We start from the raw sequence: 13,013 nt of genomic DNA on the forward strand, positions 1-13,013 counted from the left end.
GCCCAATCCCATTTTCCCAAACATTACAGGCAGACTCTGGATCTTCTGGTTATGAGTAGGGACCTTCGGAAAACGTTTTCTTCCCTATATTCCTGCCTGTTTTGCACTGACTCACCCAATTTTTTTGTAAATTTGGTAGATTTATAATGTTATTGGGGACCCTTGATGAGGAGCACTAGGAGAAATATCTTGGAAACTCTTTGACTCATAGCTTTTCATCACAACCTGATCCAGATACGGTGTTTAATATAGAATTTATTACACCCCACAATGTTAATATCCCCAAATACCTACCCCATGCCCCCGGATAGAACAGAAATTAGAAGACACACACACACATTCAAGGGGTCATCTCAGTTATCAGTACCAGGCTGCAGCTTACCTTACAGCTGAATCCTATTCTGTCACTACACAATGCTGAGTACCTTTGTTGCCTTCTGACTGCTGCTATTATCTACTTTAATTACTATAAAGGAAAAATTCTCCTTCAGTGGAGATTTTAAATGCCGCCCTAGCTATCCTTGGGGTAATCCTCAATTACATCCATGCTACATTCGTAGAAGTAATATATATGGCAGAATTTGTCCTCGCACGTTCAATAGTTGTGGTTATGCTGGTTGAATTCATCAATGATCACAACGTCACTAATAGCAGCCTTTTCTGTACTACATTAGTCTCTTTGAAGTTTTATTTCTCTAAGACATATAGCCAGGAATGTTTCTTCTTTTATTATTCAATACATCCACATAATTATTTTACTCGACAAGTCCCTGAAAACTCCAAAAACCATTTACATAATGCATTGGATTCTGCTTTCAAATTGTTTGTCTAAGCATTAGCATGTCTTTACGTTTTGCATTTGTTTGCTTTCCCTGACTACAAGCAATATTATACCCAAAACTGAAAATGTAATATACTGCAACTTACAAATCATTAGATGAGTGTGGTGGCTGCATTTAGTTTTCTTTTTAAGGGTCCTTTCACACGGGGCGGATCAGTTCTGATCCGCCCCGTGGATATCCGTTTGCTCAGCGGGGATCACTCCGTCGATCCCCGCTGAGCAGGGAGATGACAGCTCCGTCTCTGCACACTGCACAGGGACAGACCTGTCACAGCGCCACTCTCCCCTATGGGAGATCGGATGACGACGGACCACAGTGCCCGTCGTCATCCGATCCGCAGACGGATGGAAAAATAGCTTTTTCCTCCGTTACACTTTTTCGGATCGGAGCGGGTCGGATGTCAGCGGACATGTCACCGCTGACATCCGACGCTCCATAGAGCTCTATGGAGCACCCGTTCAGGTCCGCCTGAAAAACTGACAGGCGGGCCTGAACGGGACGTCAGTGTGAAAGGGGCCTTAGGCTTTTTTTCAGTTTTCACCTGGTGACCCAGCCAGTTACACACCTCTTGTATAAGAAAGTGGCCCCACTCTGGATGAAGGAGCACAGAGGCAACTTTGGACAGCAGCATTGTTAATCTGGGAAAAGGTGGGGATGTGTTTAGTGGCGCCAAGAACACACTATTCGTTATTTTTTCTTGTTCAACTCGGTATGCTGAATGAAAAAGAAAAAACTGAATATCTCGGAAGGACATCCTGTACTAACAATACAATTTTATTACAGTGATCTCCCTGCTTAATTATTGTGTCCTGACAGGAGGACGGCCCTCCCGCCAGAACACACCGGTCAGCGCTCAGATCGGGTGCCGATCAGCATACCTTCTTTGGTCCTGCTCCTTTGACAGAAGCCGGACCGGCTGCCATACACACGGCCTGAATGCCGACCGGTTTCTGTTAAACCGGCCGATACTACCCGATATTCGGCCCGTGTGTATGGATCTTTGATGCACTAGCAGATTTGGATACACTAACAAATTGAAGCCAAACACTCCATTTGTCACTTAATAAGCAGCAACAGTTTTGTTCATTTTTTGATAAAGGTTTTACATAAATGAATAAGTCAATCATTGTAAGCTCACCTTTAAGTGTTAAATGTTTTTTCTCAACTCACTAAATGTTACATCTGCAGGACAGCTTGTTTCTTTGGAAAGCAACAAAGAAAACAAATGCAGCCACCACAGCTAAGGGCTGGTACACTGCAATATGATTGCTTTTGGGATTACTACCGCTTTCAGCTATAATAGCAACTAGCCTGTCTCTGAACATTTACATTTATTTTATTCACAGCACAATGATGCAGGACATTGGTGTGAGTGTTGGTGTGAACTGGCACCACAAAAACGTTTTGCCTAACCCTCCATTTTGAATGCTTTGAGCAGCTCAGCCCAAATGCTGGAGGTGTGAACAGGTCCTAAGCAGTAGACCAGGGAAAATGAATGGTATTTGCTGGGCATGGACCAAAGTAGTAATTGTGTGCTTAGCCTCTTGAATTCTTTGACATTGGTGAATTAATAGTCTGCATGAATTTTAGTAAAAATGTCGAACTGTAGCAGAATGTAACACTGAGTGAATTGGTGGGCACACCCAGACCTTTTGACCCACTCCTCACCCTCTTGGTGGAGTAGACTTCCAAGGAGAAAAGAGAGCACATTCGACCTCCCCATCTTCCATCACACTCTGCTTTGTGTTGCTCCAAGAAGACGGATGGGTGCCAAGCTTCACACAGGCCCCATGAAAGGCTCCTACCTTTCTCCATGTCCCGTGATTGATCTGTTTTGTGCATCCCGACAGGGTTTATTCAAGTGCTGAAAACCCGTTCCATCACTCTCCCTTTTGAGTGATCTTCTCTTTTGATTTCGGTGTCCTGCTCTAGCACATGGCAGATAAATTAGAGGATCTTATGTATTTCCCAGATGGGATCAGCCTTAAGTGAGATTAAAATAAATGTCACTTATGCTTACATTAATTTCTGTGGCTTTGATAGTTCTGGCAATGTTTTATTTGCCACTACAAGTGTGGATATTTTACCATAAATATTTCCAGAGACTCTTTGATTGTTAGCCGGTGTATCTGAGACCAATAATGCTGGATGCTGTCTGAGGATTGGAAATGGATCCAGGGCCTGATTATGCCCCAATCTCACAGCCCAGTGAGATGCTTGAGTAAGAATTGGGTACTATAGGGATTAACCCTAAGCCCTTATGTACAATCGGATTTTCCGAAATGTCCGACCATGTGTACAACGCGATGACGTTATTTCGTTACGACTGGACTACGTTCAGGCTAGTAGCCAATAGCGTTGGTCTAGGAATTTGATCTGAGCATGCGTGGCACTTTGTCCATCGGAGTAGGCTACACATGATTGGAGTATGTTCGATAGGAGCATTTTGTCGGAAAATTTTACGGACAAGTTGGAAAACTTGGTCCGTCGGATACTCTGACGGAAACAGTTCGATGGAGATCACACACAGTCAGATTATCCGACAAAATGGTCCGATAGGACACATTCCGTCGGAATCTCCAACCGTGTGTACAAGGGCTAAGAGTTGTTGGCGAAGACTACTAGCTACAACACTCTTGAAGATTTTTCAGTGCTGCTTATCCTGTCCTAATGTGGCAGCCACTTTGTATCAGAAGAATAGTAATTGTAAATAGTATATAGTAAAATAGTAAATGGTAAACAGTAATTGGCCTGTTTTGGGAGAACAGCAATTTCTGTCTTCTACAAGATCCAGCTCAGCAGATCAACACCAAGAAGGCTCAGGCAGAGGATGTCTATCTATACTCCTATGTCTCTATGCACCTTTACCAATAACAACCTGGTGGCATCACGTGGGCAGTTGGTCAGTTTTTTGCCTTTACCCAAATCCCCTTGTATAATGTGTACTGTAACCCAGCCTTTTTCAACCAGGGTGCTTTGAGGTTTCTTCAGGGGTGCCTTGGCAAAATGCCTAAAAATTGCCCCAAAATTGTATACAAGCCGGTGTGTGGATGAAGCCTGCCTTTTAGTTACACAAAGTCATGGGGTTTTATTGTACACCATTACAATCCTCTAGCTGCCAGTGTCCTAACGACCAATGGCTTCATCCGTTCATATGTAGGATGTAATGCACCTGTACTGCAACACCAATCTATCAGCAAGGTGCATTGGGGTGCCATTGAGAAATCACATGCAGGGTGGACTTGCCTTTAATCAAGTTGATTTTAAACCATGATTTAAATTGCTAGTAAAAAGGCTGGATTTAAATCAACTCGATTTAAATGTTTATTTTTAAAGAGCAGTTGTCATCTCTGTCCTGCAGCGGCGGCTACTCTTACCTGCTGTTGATTCACCGACAGTCCCATTCACTTTAATAGGACAGCTGGTGATGCGACAGTGACGCAAAAAGGTGAGGGACGTGGCAACAGCAGGTTAGTGGATGCCTGCTAAAAGGTGCTGCCATGATAGATCTGAAATGACAGGTGCTCTTTAAATGTAAGGATTTATTCTTGCTGGTAGTTAGAATCTTTAATATTTGCAAACAAAATGAAGGTTTCCTATTTAGAATAATAAGCTGTCAGGTTAGTAAAACAGCGATATCAGAACTGATCCAATCATACAAGTGTACATAGATTTGCAAAACAATGGGAAAAAGGAATATTGCTGAACTTTATATTATCTCATGATTCCTGTGAAATTGTGTGAATGCACCAATGCAGTGCATGTTATCTCCGCTTGCAGAGCTTGGATTCATTGAATGAGTTTAGCCTCGTGCTACATAACTAAGCTCCATTTCATGCAGAATAAACAAAATTATTAATGTATCTTAAATAGAAAACTTAGATAGATTTTTACTCCAAAAGCATTTTATTAAAATAAGTGTAATACAAATCAAAAAAAAAATTAATTTACATCAAAAAAATCCGATTTAAATCCCCAAAAATCTGATAAATAGTTTTTATTTATTTATTTTTTATTGGATTTAAAAAAAAAAAAAATCATTGATTTTTTTTCAACCTGATCATATGTAACATACATTGCAGTTGTGGCCCTAAAACTAAGCTCCAGACATATTCCAAATAAAATAAAAAAAAGTTGTGTCTCAAACTGTATCTTAATGTGAGTATAAATGCCTCAACTAGACTTAAAGGGGTTGTAAAGGTTCGTGTTTTTGCACCTTAATGCATCCTATGCATCAAGGTGAAAAAACAGTGTGCAGTGTCCAGCCCCCCCAGCCCCGCCGTTTTTACTTACCTGAGCCCTGAATTTCCATGGGCGCTTCTCGGCTCTTCATTGGATAGATTGATAGCTGCGCAGCCATTGGATCCCACTGCTGTCAATCAAATCCAATGATGCGGGGGAGAGTCGTACACTCTGTGGCTATGAACACCGTGTGTATGACATGGGAGCGTGCCCGCAAGGTAACCCTCTCGGGAGAGGTTCCCAGAGGGGGCTATCTATTCCAGGGAGGAGCCGCCGAGGGACACCAGAACAGGAGAAATGGGGGCCACTCTGTGCAAAGTGAACCGCACAGTGGAGGTATGACACATTTTGTTATTTAAAAAAATATATAAAAAGTACCTTTTTAGTGTCACTTTAATTTTAGCCTTCTGTAATGTTAAAGTGATGTTCCATCAGTCTTGCCCCTTTACTGTCTAATTGCAGGCTGAGGGTGGGTTGGTGACCGGTTTGTATTGCTTAAAAGCAAAGTATAGCTTTCCAAAAAACAAAAACTCTCACCTAGGTGGATGCAGCAATTTGATGCTTCATCTGTTCCCCACTGGCTCTGTAGTGATAACTAGGTGATCAAACACCGCTGATTGGTCAGTTCTCCCCCTCCAGTCTGACCAGTGATCCATGACTGTCACTCGCCAGCTCTCTGCTCTCCCCTCCAGCGCTCACTGGAGCACTAGGTTGTGTGTGGGGGGGGGGGGGGGGGGGGGCGAGCAGATCGCTAAGATGGTCACGATCTTTCCAGAGCCTGGACCTGCTTTGTAAAATCAGCCGACAGCGGGCTTCAGCCCACTCTCTGCTGAAACCGGGTCACACAGGTGCAGAACTAACAGCACCCCTGTAATCCATATGAGAAGTACAGCTAAACTATAGCTTTGGCTATACTTCTCCTTTTAACTACAAAGAAATAAATCGGGTCATCAGTCTGGCTGTGCTATATAGCAGAACTGTCTAAATCTCAGAACTGGGTGGACAGAAAAACAAATGCTTTGGCAGGTAAAGCAATTCAAGTGTGTATTTAGCGGTTCACCTGGAATTCAGCTTGGAGTACAATTCGGAATGGTTACCTAGACTATGTAAATGATGATGTCACTTGTGTGTATTTTGGATTGCTGGAGTATTTCTGAGTTTATTTGATGTAATGTGTATTTTGTTCACTTTCTACAGGCATTTACAACAGCAGTGATGTAGCGGCATCCGTTCCCAATGCCTTGTCTGGATCCAGCACCCCAGTGTCCAGCTCCCAAATGTCACAGTATGCTGCCAATTATCTACAGCCAGGAGGAGCCTCGTCCCCATTACCCTCCTCATCAACTGCTGCTCCTGCCAACATTACTACAACTCAGGTAAGCAGCATTGGAAGGTTTACAGGTGTTGGCTTGTTTAATATGACATGTTGCATATGGATATTTACTAGATACTGGTTCGCTGTTTATATGATTCAGCAAGGTTTCCAGTGGTAGGTGTCATTATCCGATTCTTAGGACTGACTTGCTCTGTGTACAGTGATGTGCCTGCCCTGAAATGTTTGAAGTGTGTCCTGGCCTGATGTTCTTTGCAGGGCCAGATAGGTCCAGCACTACTGCCAGTGTGGCAGGTTTTCTTCCATGTTTCATCTAAAGCCAAAACTTTTTTTTTACACTTTGGATTAATCTTCCCACCCCCTACCAACCTATTAACTGGGTCTTTACACTGGAGATTGGGACAAGCTTTCAGATCGTGTGATTGGCTGTCATAGTGGTCACATGATTAGGAGCCTATCTGACTGTCTTACAATCATAACAAGAGACTTGGAGCTGTCTGTGATGGCTCAGTTACTGACCTGTAAGTGCAGGGCCGGTGCTACCACTAGGCAAACTAGGCAGCTGCCTAGGGCGCACTGCTGCCCAAGGGCACCCAGCCACTGGTTTCTCTCTATGTCTGCAGGCTGCAGCTTGTAACTAACTCAGCCTGACCAGTAGTGTAATTAGAGGTGCAGCGCAGCACTGGAGCCAGCGCTAGAGAAAGCAGAGTCGATGCTTCCTGTATAGTGGCACCTTCTGTCACATGGGCAAATGGGGTGGAGCCAATGGGGGCGGCAAAATGAGGTTCCCCTAAGGTGTCAAAAAGCCTTGCACCAACACTGTGTAAGTGCTCACACAAAACCTTGGCCTCCATGAACGCCCACCCTCCTTGCCGTAGCACATATGGTTGGCAAGAGGCAAAGTAGTGAATAGTTGAAAGCCTAATCTTTTGTATCCCATTGGGGTGATTACCCTTTATTTCTTGTCCTTATAGGCACAGCAGGAAATAAAAGGAAATATTTTTAAAGTGGGGAAAATATCCTCTTAGAGACTTAGACAGTTGTCATCACCTCTGCTTTTTCTCAACTCAGTGTTTCTCAACTGGGGTTCCGCTGCAGTGCACCATTGTAGAAAATGTATATCCGCCCAATGGTGAATTCAATGCGCACTGACAGTGAGTACTGTCAGTGTGCTTTGATAGCCAATCATCGGGTATTTGCAGCTATTGATTCCAGCAGGCACAAAACGTTGTAGCAATCTGTATGCCTACTAATCCTAACTGTATTCCACTGAGCCCTGCTGGCTCTCCTCTTCTGTCCATCCCAGGCACTTGTGTTTGACATCACCTGGGATGGATAAGAGAGAAGAGCTGGCAGGATCAGAGCACCAAAACAGATGTGTACCAGCAACTTTCCTGAGCAGCTCTGCATGTGGAGGTAATTAAACAATACTACAAACCCCCTGTGCCCTGGCCTGGTTGACCCTCCCTGTGCCCTGGCCTGGTTGACCCTCCCTTTGCCCTGGCCTGGTTGACCCTCCCTGTGCCCTGGCCTGGTTGACCCTCCCAGTGCCCTGGCCTGGTTGACCCTCCCTGTGCCCTGGCCTGGTTGACCCTCCCTGTGCCCTGGCCTGGTTGACCCTCCCTGTGCCCTGGCCTGGTTGACCCTCCCTGTGCCCTGGCCTAGTTGACCCTCCCTGTGCCCTGGCCTAGTTGACCCTCCCTGTGCCCTGGCCTGGTTGACCCTCCCTGTGCCCTGGCCTGGTTGACCCTCCCTGTGCCCTGGCCTGGTTGACCCTCCCTGTGCCCTGGCCTGGTTGACCCTCCCTGTGCCCTGGCCTGGTTGGCCCTCCCCGTGCCCTGGCCTGGTTGGCCCTCCCCGTGCCCTGGCCTGGTTGGCCCTCCCCGTGCCCTGGCCTGGTTGGCCCTCCCCGTGCCCTGGCCTGGTTGGCCCTCCCCGTGCCCTGGCCTGGTTGGCCCTCCCCGTGCCCTGGCCTGGTTGGCCCTCCCCGTGCCCTGGCCTGGTTGGCCCTCCCCGTGCCCTGCCCTTGTGACCACCCCTATGCTTTGCCCTAGTGACACCCCTGTTTAATTTCAGTTGAAGATGAAATTCGCGTGTGCATATCCCAAGTTCGACCCTGAATTGAGAATCTGTGCCGAAAAAAGCCAGCCCAAGTTTTACATTAAGGAAGTAAGTTTTAATATTTATTCTATTAATGCTAATTCTAAAAAAATTACTGTTAAATCAACAGCTCGCCAAACACACCGATTTTTTATTTTTTTTCTGTGAGCTGTAGATCTGTAAATTATTTTCAGGGGATTTTTCACTTTTTGCCAGGGGTTCTTCGATGGCAAGAAGGTTGAGAAAAACATTCCCTTATTTGGTGACAACTTCAAATTTTTAATGTATCATTGATTTCTGATCCCAGCAAGACAAAAAGAGTGAATCTCATTATATGCAACACAGTCAGCAATAAAAAAGCGGACTCCTCACCACTCTATAACTAAAAACATAGTTTTGGCTTTAGATGGCTATGGCAACTTGCTTCTATATTGATCTGCACTTTAAGTAGCTTCTGTAATAGAGTTAGACACATTCCAAGTGATTAGCATGCATGCAGATTGGCAGCTATGCTTCACTGGCTGCATACTTGTTTTTTGTCAGTGACAAGCTTGTTGCATCGCAGTGTTTGCGTCTTTCATTTCTTAAAGAGGAAGTAAACCCTGATGAGTTTACTTCCTCTTTCATTTCCTGCAAAGGCAAAGCATAATGGACTACTATGCATCGCATAGTACTCCATTATGTGTCACTTACCTGACACAGGAGCCAGCGATGTCACCGCTGTCCCCTGTAGTCCGGAGCATCCATCTTCTTGGTGGGGTCTCGCAGCTCCGCCGCTGTCATTCGGCGAAGCTGCGATGACGTCACTCCCGCGCATGCGCACGGGAGCCGACACGCGCGGCAGCTCCGTCGTTGAGAATGCCGTGCTCAGTGCACCGTAGACAGCGGTGCCCGTTTTCGGGCACATATCTCCTAAACCATATAGGTTTAGGAGATATTTCTTGGACCTACAGGTAAGCCTTAATCTAGGCTTACCTGTAGGTCTAAGTGGTTTGTAAGGGTTTACAACCACTTTAGCTCTATTTTACTTGAACAAACATTCCATTCAGTGCTGTGCATTGTATTATTTACCTGTTGCATAAAAATATAGACATGCTGTAGAGCTGCCCGATTCTTGCTAAAATGAGAATCACAATTTTTTGCTTAGAATAAAGATCATGATTCTCGTGGTGTAATATCACCTTTCACATTATACAATAAAATTGGGCTAATTTTACTGTTTTTTTTTTAATTAATTTATTTATTTTTTATTAATTGAAGAGTATTTTTTCCCCCAAAAAATGTGTTTGAAAGACCGCTGCGCAAATAGTGCGACATAAAATATTGCAACAACCACTATTTTATTCTCTAGAGTCTCTGCTAAAAAAAAAAAAATCTATATAATTACGTTTGGGGGTTTTAAGTAATTTTCAAGCAGAAAATACTGATTTTAGCTTGTAAACAACAAATGTCAGAAAAATGTTTGGTCTTTAAGTGGTTAAACTGACCTCATTTACACACAGAAGTTCATTCCTTTGATCTAAAAGATACCAGAGATACACTTGATCTCTTCTCTTCTCTATCTCCCAGCACTGAGGGCTATGCAGGCTTTTTTTTCTTTTTTCCTTTTTTTTTGACAGCGCTGAGCGGCTCTCCACTTGTCACATAGAATCGAGAAAATGTCAGGTTAAGATTGTGAGGGGGGGTTGAGTCGCGATCTCAATCCTTTAATGATTAAATGCGCAGCTCTATAAATGCTGTCTATTTAGTGCACAACACACCCGTATGGTATGAACAGTGTACATAGAAAACAATTGTGTACTGTCAGGGGGCATTGATACCTGATGCCTCCCCTGTAGTTTTTGCTGCTACAGGGGAGGCATCGGGTAGCAGCAGCTATTGATTCCAGCAGGCATGGAATGTTTTAGCAAGCTGTACTCCTACTAATCCTAACTGTACTCCACTGATTTTCTGCTGGCTCTCCTCTTCTGTCCATCCCAGGCATTTGTGTTTGACACTTGGGATGGATAAGGGAGGAGAGCTGGCAGGGATCAGAGCACCAAAACAGACATGTATCAGCAACTTTCCTGAGCAGCTCTGCATGTGGATGTAATTATAAAGTATTACAAACCCCCTGCGCCCTGTCCTGGTGACGCCTCCTGCACCCTGTCCTGGTGACGCCTCCTGCACCCTGTCCTGGTGACGCCTCCTGCACCCTGTCCTGGTGACGCCTCCTGCACCCTGTCCTGGTGACGCCTCCTGCACCCTGCCCTGGTGACGCCTCCTGCACCCTGCCCTGGTGACGCCTCCTGCACCCTGCCCTGGTGACGCCTCCTGCACCCTGCCCTGGGTGACGCCTCCTGCACCCTGCCCTGGTGACGCCTCCTGCACCCTGCCCTGGTGACCTTTCCTGCACCCTGCCCTGGTGACTCCCCCATGCCCTGCCCTGGTGATCACCCCAGTGCCCTGCCCTGTATATATTTAAGAATGAATTGTGCCACAGTACAAGCATCCCTCTAGAGAGATGAGTGAGGGCTTGGTTTAAAACTATTTTATTGCTTGTAAATAATTTAATGTACATACACCCATCTATGCATTGTGTGTTGTAATGCAGGTGCATTCTGGACAAAGTGTTTAAAATGAATGGCGCACACAATACATTGACATGTGCCACCACGTTACCACAGCTTGGTAATGTGAACTGGCACTTATGCCTAGACAATATTGGAATATTTTATTAGAGCTTCAGGTTTAGAAACATTCCTGTTTTTTGTATTTACTAGGTGACCGCAGTGTGATGATATGGTTAATGTGTAGACAGTCACATGCAGTCTTCTACCATTCACTGTACAAGTGCATGGACACATTAGTGACAGCCTGAAAGCAAATGCTGTCTGTTGCTATGCCTGCACATAAATACATTTGGAGACTTTTTAATATGTCACTGATGACAATAATATTTACTATTTTGTTTAATCATTGCCCTTTTTTTTTTAACCATTTGTTTGGTTCATTTCCATATTGTGGTATTATGTAGAGACAGTATAGGGATGGGTAAAATGATGATACTAATGAGCAGGTTGTAAGGAAGAAAACACAACCCAATAAGCAATCAAACCTTGAGTACATGACTGATGCAATTCCCACCTTGGGGGTTGCATCACTTTTAGGACCCCCCTCCCCTCCGTTTCTCCACCTCTCTTCAGTCAGCCGGGACCTATTTCCTTATCTTCCAGACAGGCGAATCAGGCTGTGCCAGCGGTGAATAGCTGTGTGCCATGGTAATTCCTACACTAGATCTATCAAATTCATTCAATAGCTGCTTTTGGAATTCTACTTTAACGTACTCACAATAAATGCTTAACACACGCCGCCGTTTTAAATGGAAAATTTAGTATTTTCAGTGTGCATATATTTTAAAGGATCTATAAACTAGGGCTACAATGCTATATCGACCACCTAGAAATTATTATTCAGGATTTATATAGCGCCAACAGTTTGCGCAGCGCTTTATAGGGCTATGAGCGTTTTGCCGGTTGGTGCCAATAATGGTAGACACGATTCGCTTCTGCATCCAATCAAAGTGCAGCTTTATGCTCCGCTGCAAACCCGAGTGCCATGGTTAGATGGAAGTGGCTGTCAAATCATCTTGTGACAAGGGGCTAGGCCACGCTGTGATGTGCCGGTGTTCTGTCCAAAAATGTCCGCCTATCGAATACTGTCCGCCCGAGCACGAGATTCAGAAAATCTCCGAAGATGAACGGCACCTGTGCCATGAGTGCAGGTGTAAGCCTCCACCATCCAAGTGGACATAGGGCTGCACATAGTTAGAGGACCCCTCGTGGGCTCGCTTCGCTCGCCGCACTTTGGGCACGGCCTCGCTTTGCTCTGCTCTTTTTCTTCTCTGTCCACTTGGATGGTGGGCTTGAACCTGGACTCACGGCGCAGGCGCCGTTCATCTTTGGATATTTTCGCAATCTGCTTGTCGTGTACTGCGCATGAGCAGTACACAGCGGACAGTATCCAACGGGGGACAGTATTTGACAGGACACCAGCTGTGCGGAGCAGCAAAGAGTCTGGAGCGCTGAGCAGTAAATATTACCAGTCAGCGCAGAGTGGCCTGAGGTAACCAGAGAGCTCCAGGGGAACCACAAACACCGGCATGTCCTGTTACTGTCACCCTGGGGACACCATGTGAATAAATACCCAGATATTACTACTCTTGGGACACCATGAGTACAAATGCCCAGATTGTACCACTCTGGGGACACCATGAGTACAAATACCTGCTGCTGCTTAATACAAAACGGGGGCTTTGCAATGTCAGTCTGCAACCAGAAGTGCTGTTGGCAGGATTCTCCAGGTTGGAATGTTTGCAAGTCACAATAAACTTTTTAGTGAGGAAGACTGTATACAGTGAGTATAATGTCCGACAAATTAAAAATAGAATTATGGGGGTTATGTACTCTTTTAAAAGTAATTTTGTATTTCCTGTTCAATATTTTCTCATGCTTTAC

General features: G+C 45.0%; 1 protein-coding gene across 8 annotated transcripts in view; it reads left to right on the forward strand.

Annotated features, from left to right (window-relative positions):
* MLLT10 (MLLT10 histone lysine methyltransferase DOT1L cofactor) overlaps positions 1-13,013 on the forward strand; it is a 307,092-nt gene that overhangs the window by 200,202 nt on the left and 93,877 nt on the right. For 5 of the 8 annotated variants that reach the window (XM_077490949.1, XM_077490944.1, XM_077490946.1 and 2 more), the window contains 2 exons: positions 6,282-6,460; positions 8,494-8,586. In XM_077490949.1, coding sequence (XP_077347075.1) covers positions 6,282-6,460; positions 8,494-8,586 — 272 coding nt within the window. The remainder of the gene's footprint in view (positions 1-6,281; positions 6,461-8,493; positions 8,587-13,013) is intronic. The other 3 variants (XM_077490945.1, XM_077490948.1, XM_077490951.1) reach the window with 1 other exon arrangement.

Source organism: Lithobates pipiens, unplaced genomic scaffold (assembly GCF_037356315.1).
Source record: "Lithobates pipiens isolate NorthernLeopardFrog02 unplaced genomic scaffold, aLitPip1_a1.2 Scaffold_19, whole genome shotgun sequence".
In the NCBI taxonomy this organism is placed as follows: Eukaryota; Metazoa; Chordata; class Amphibia; order Anura; family Ranidae; genus Lithobates; species Lithobates pipiens.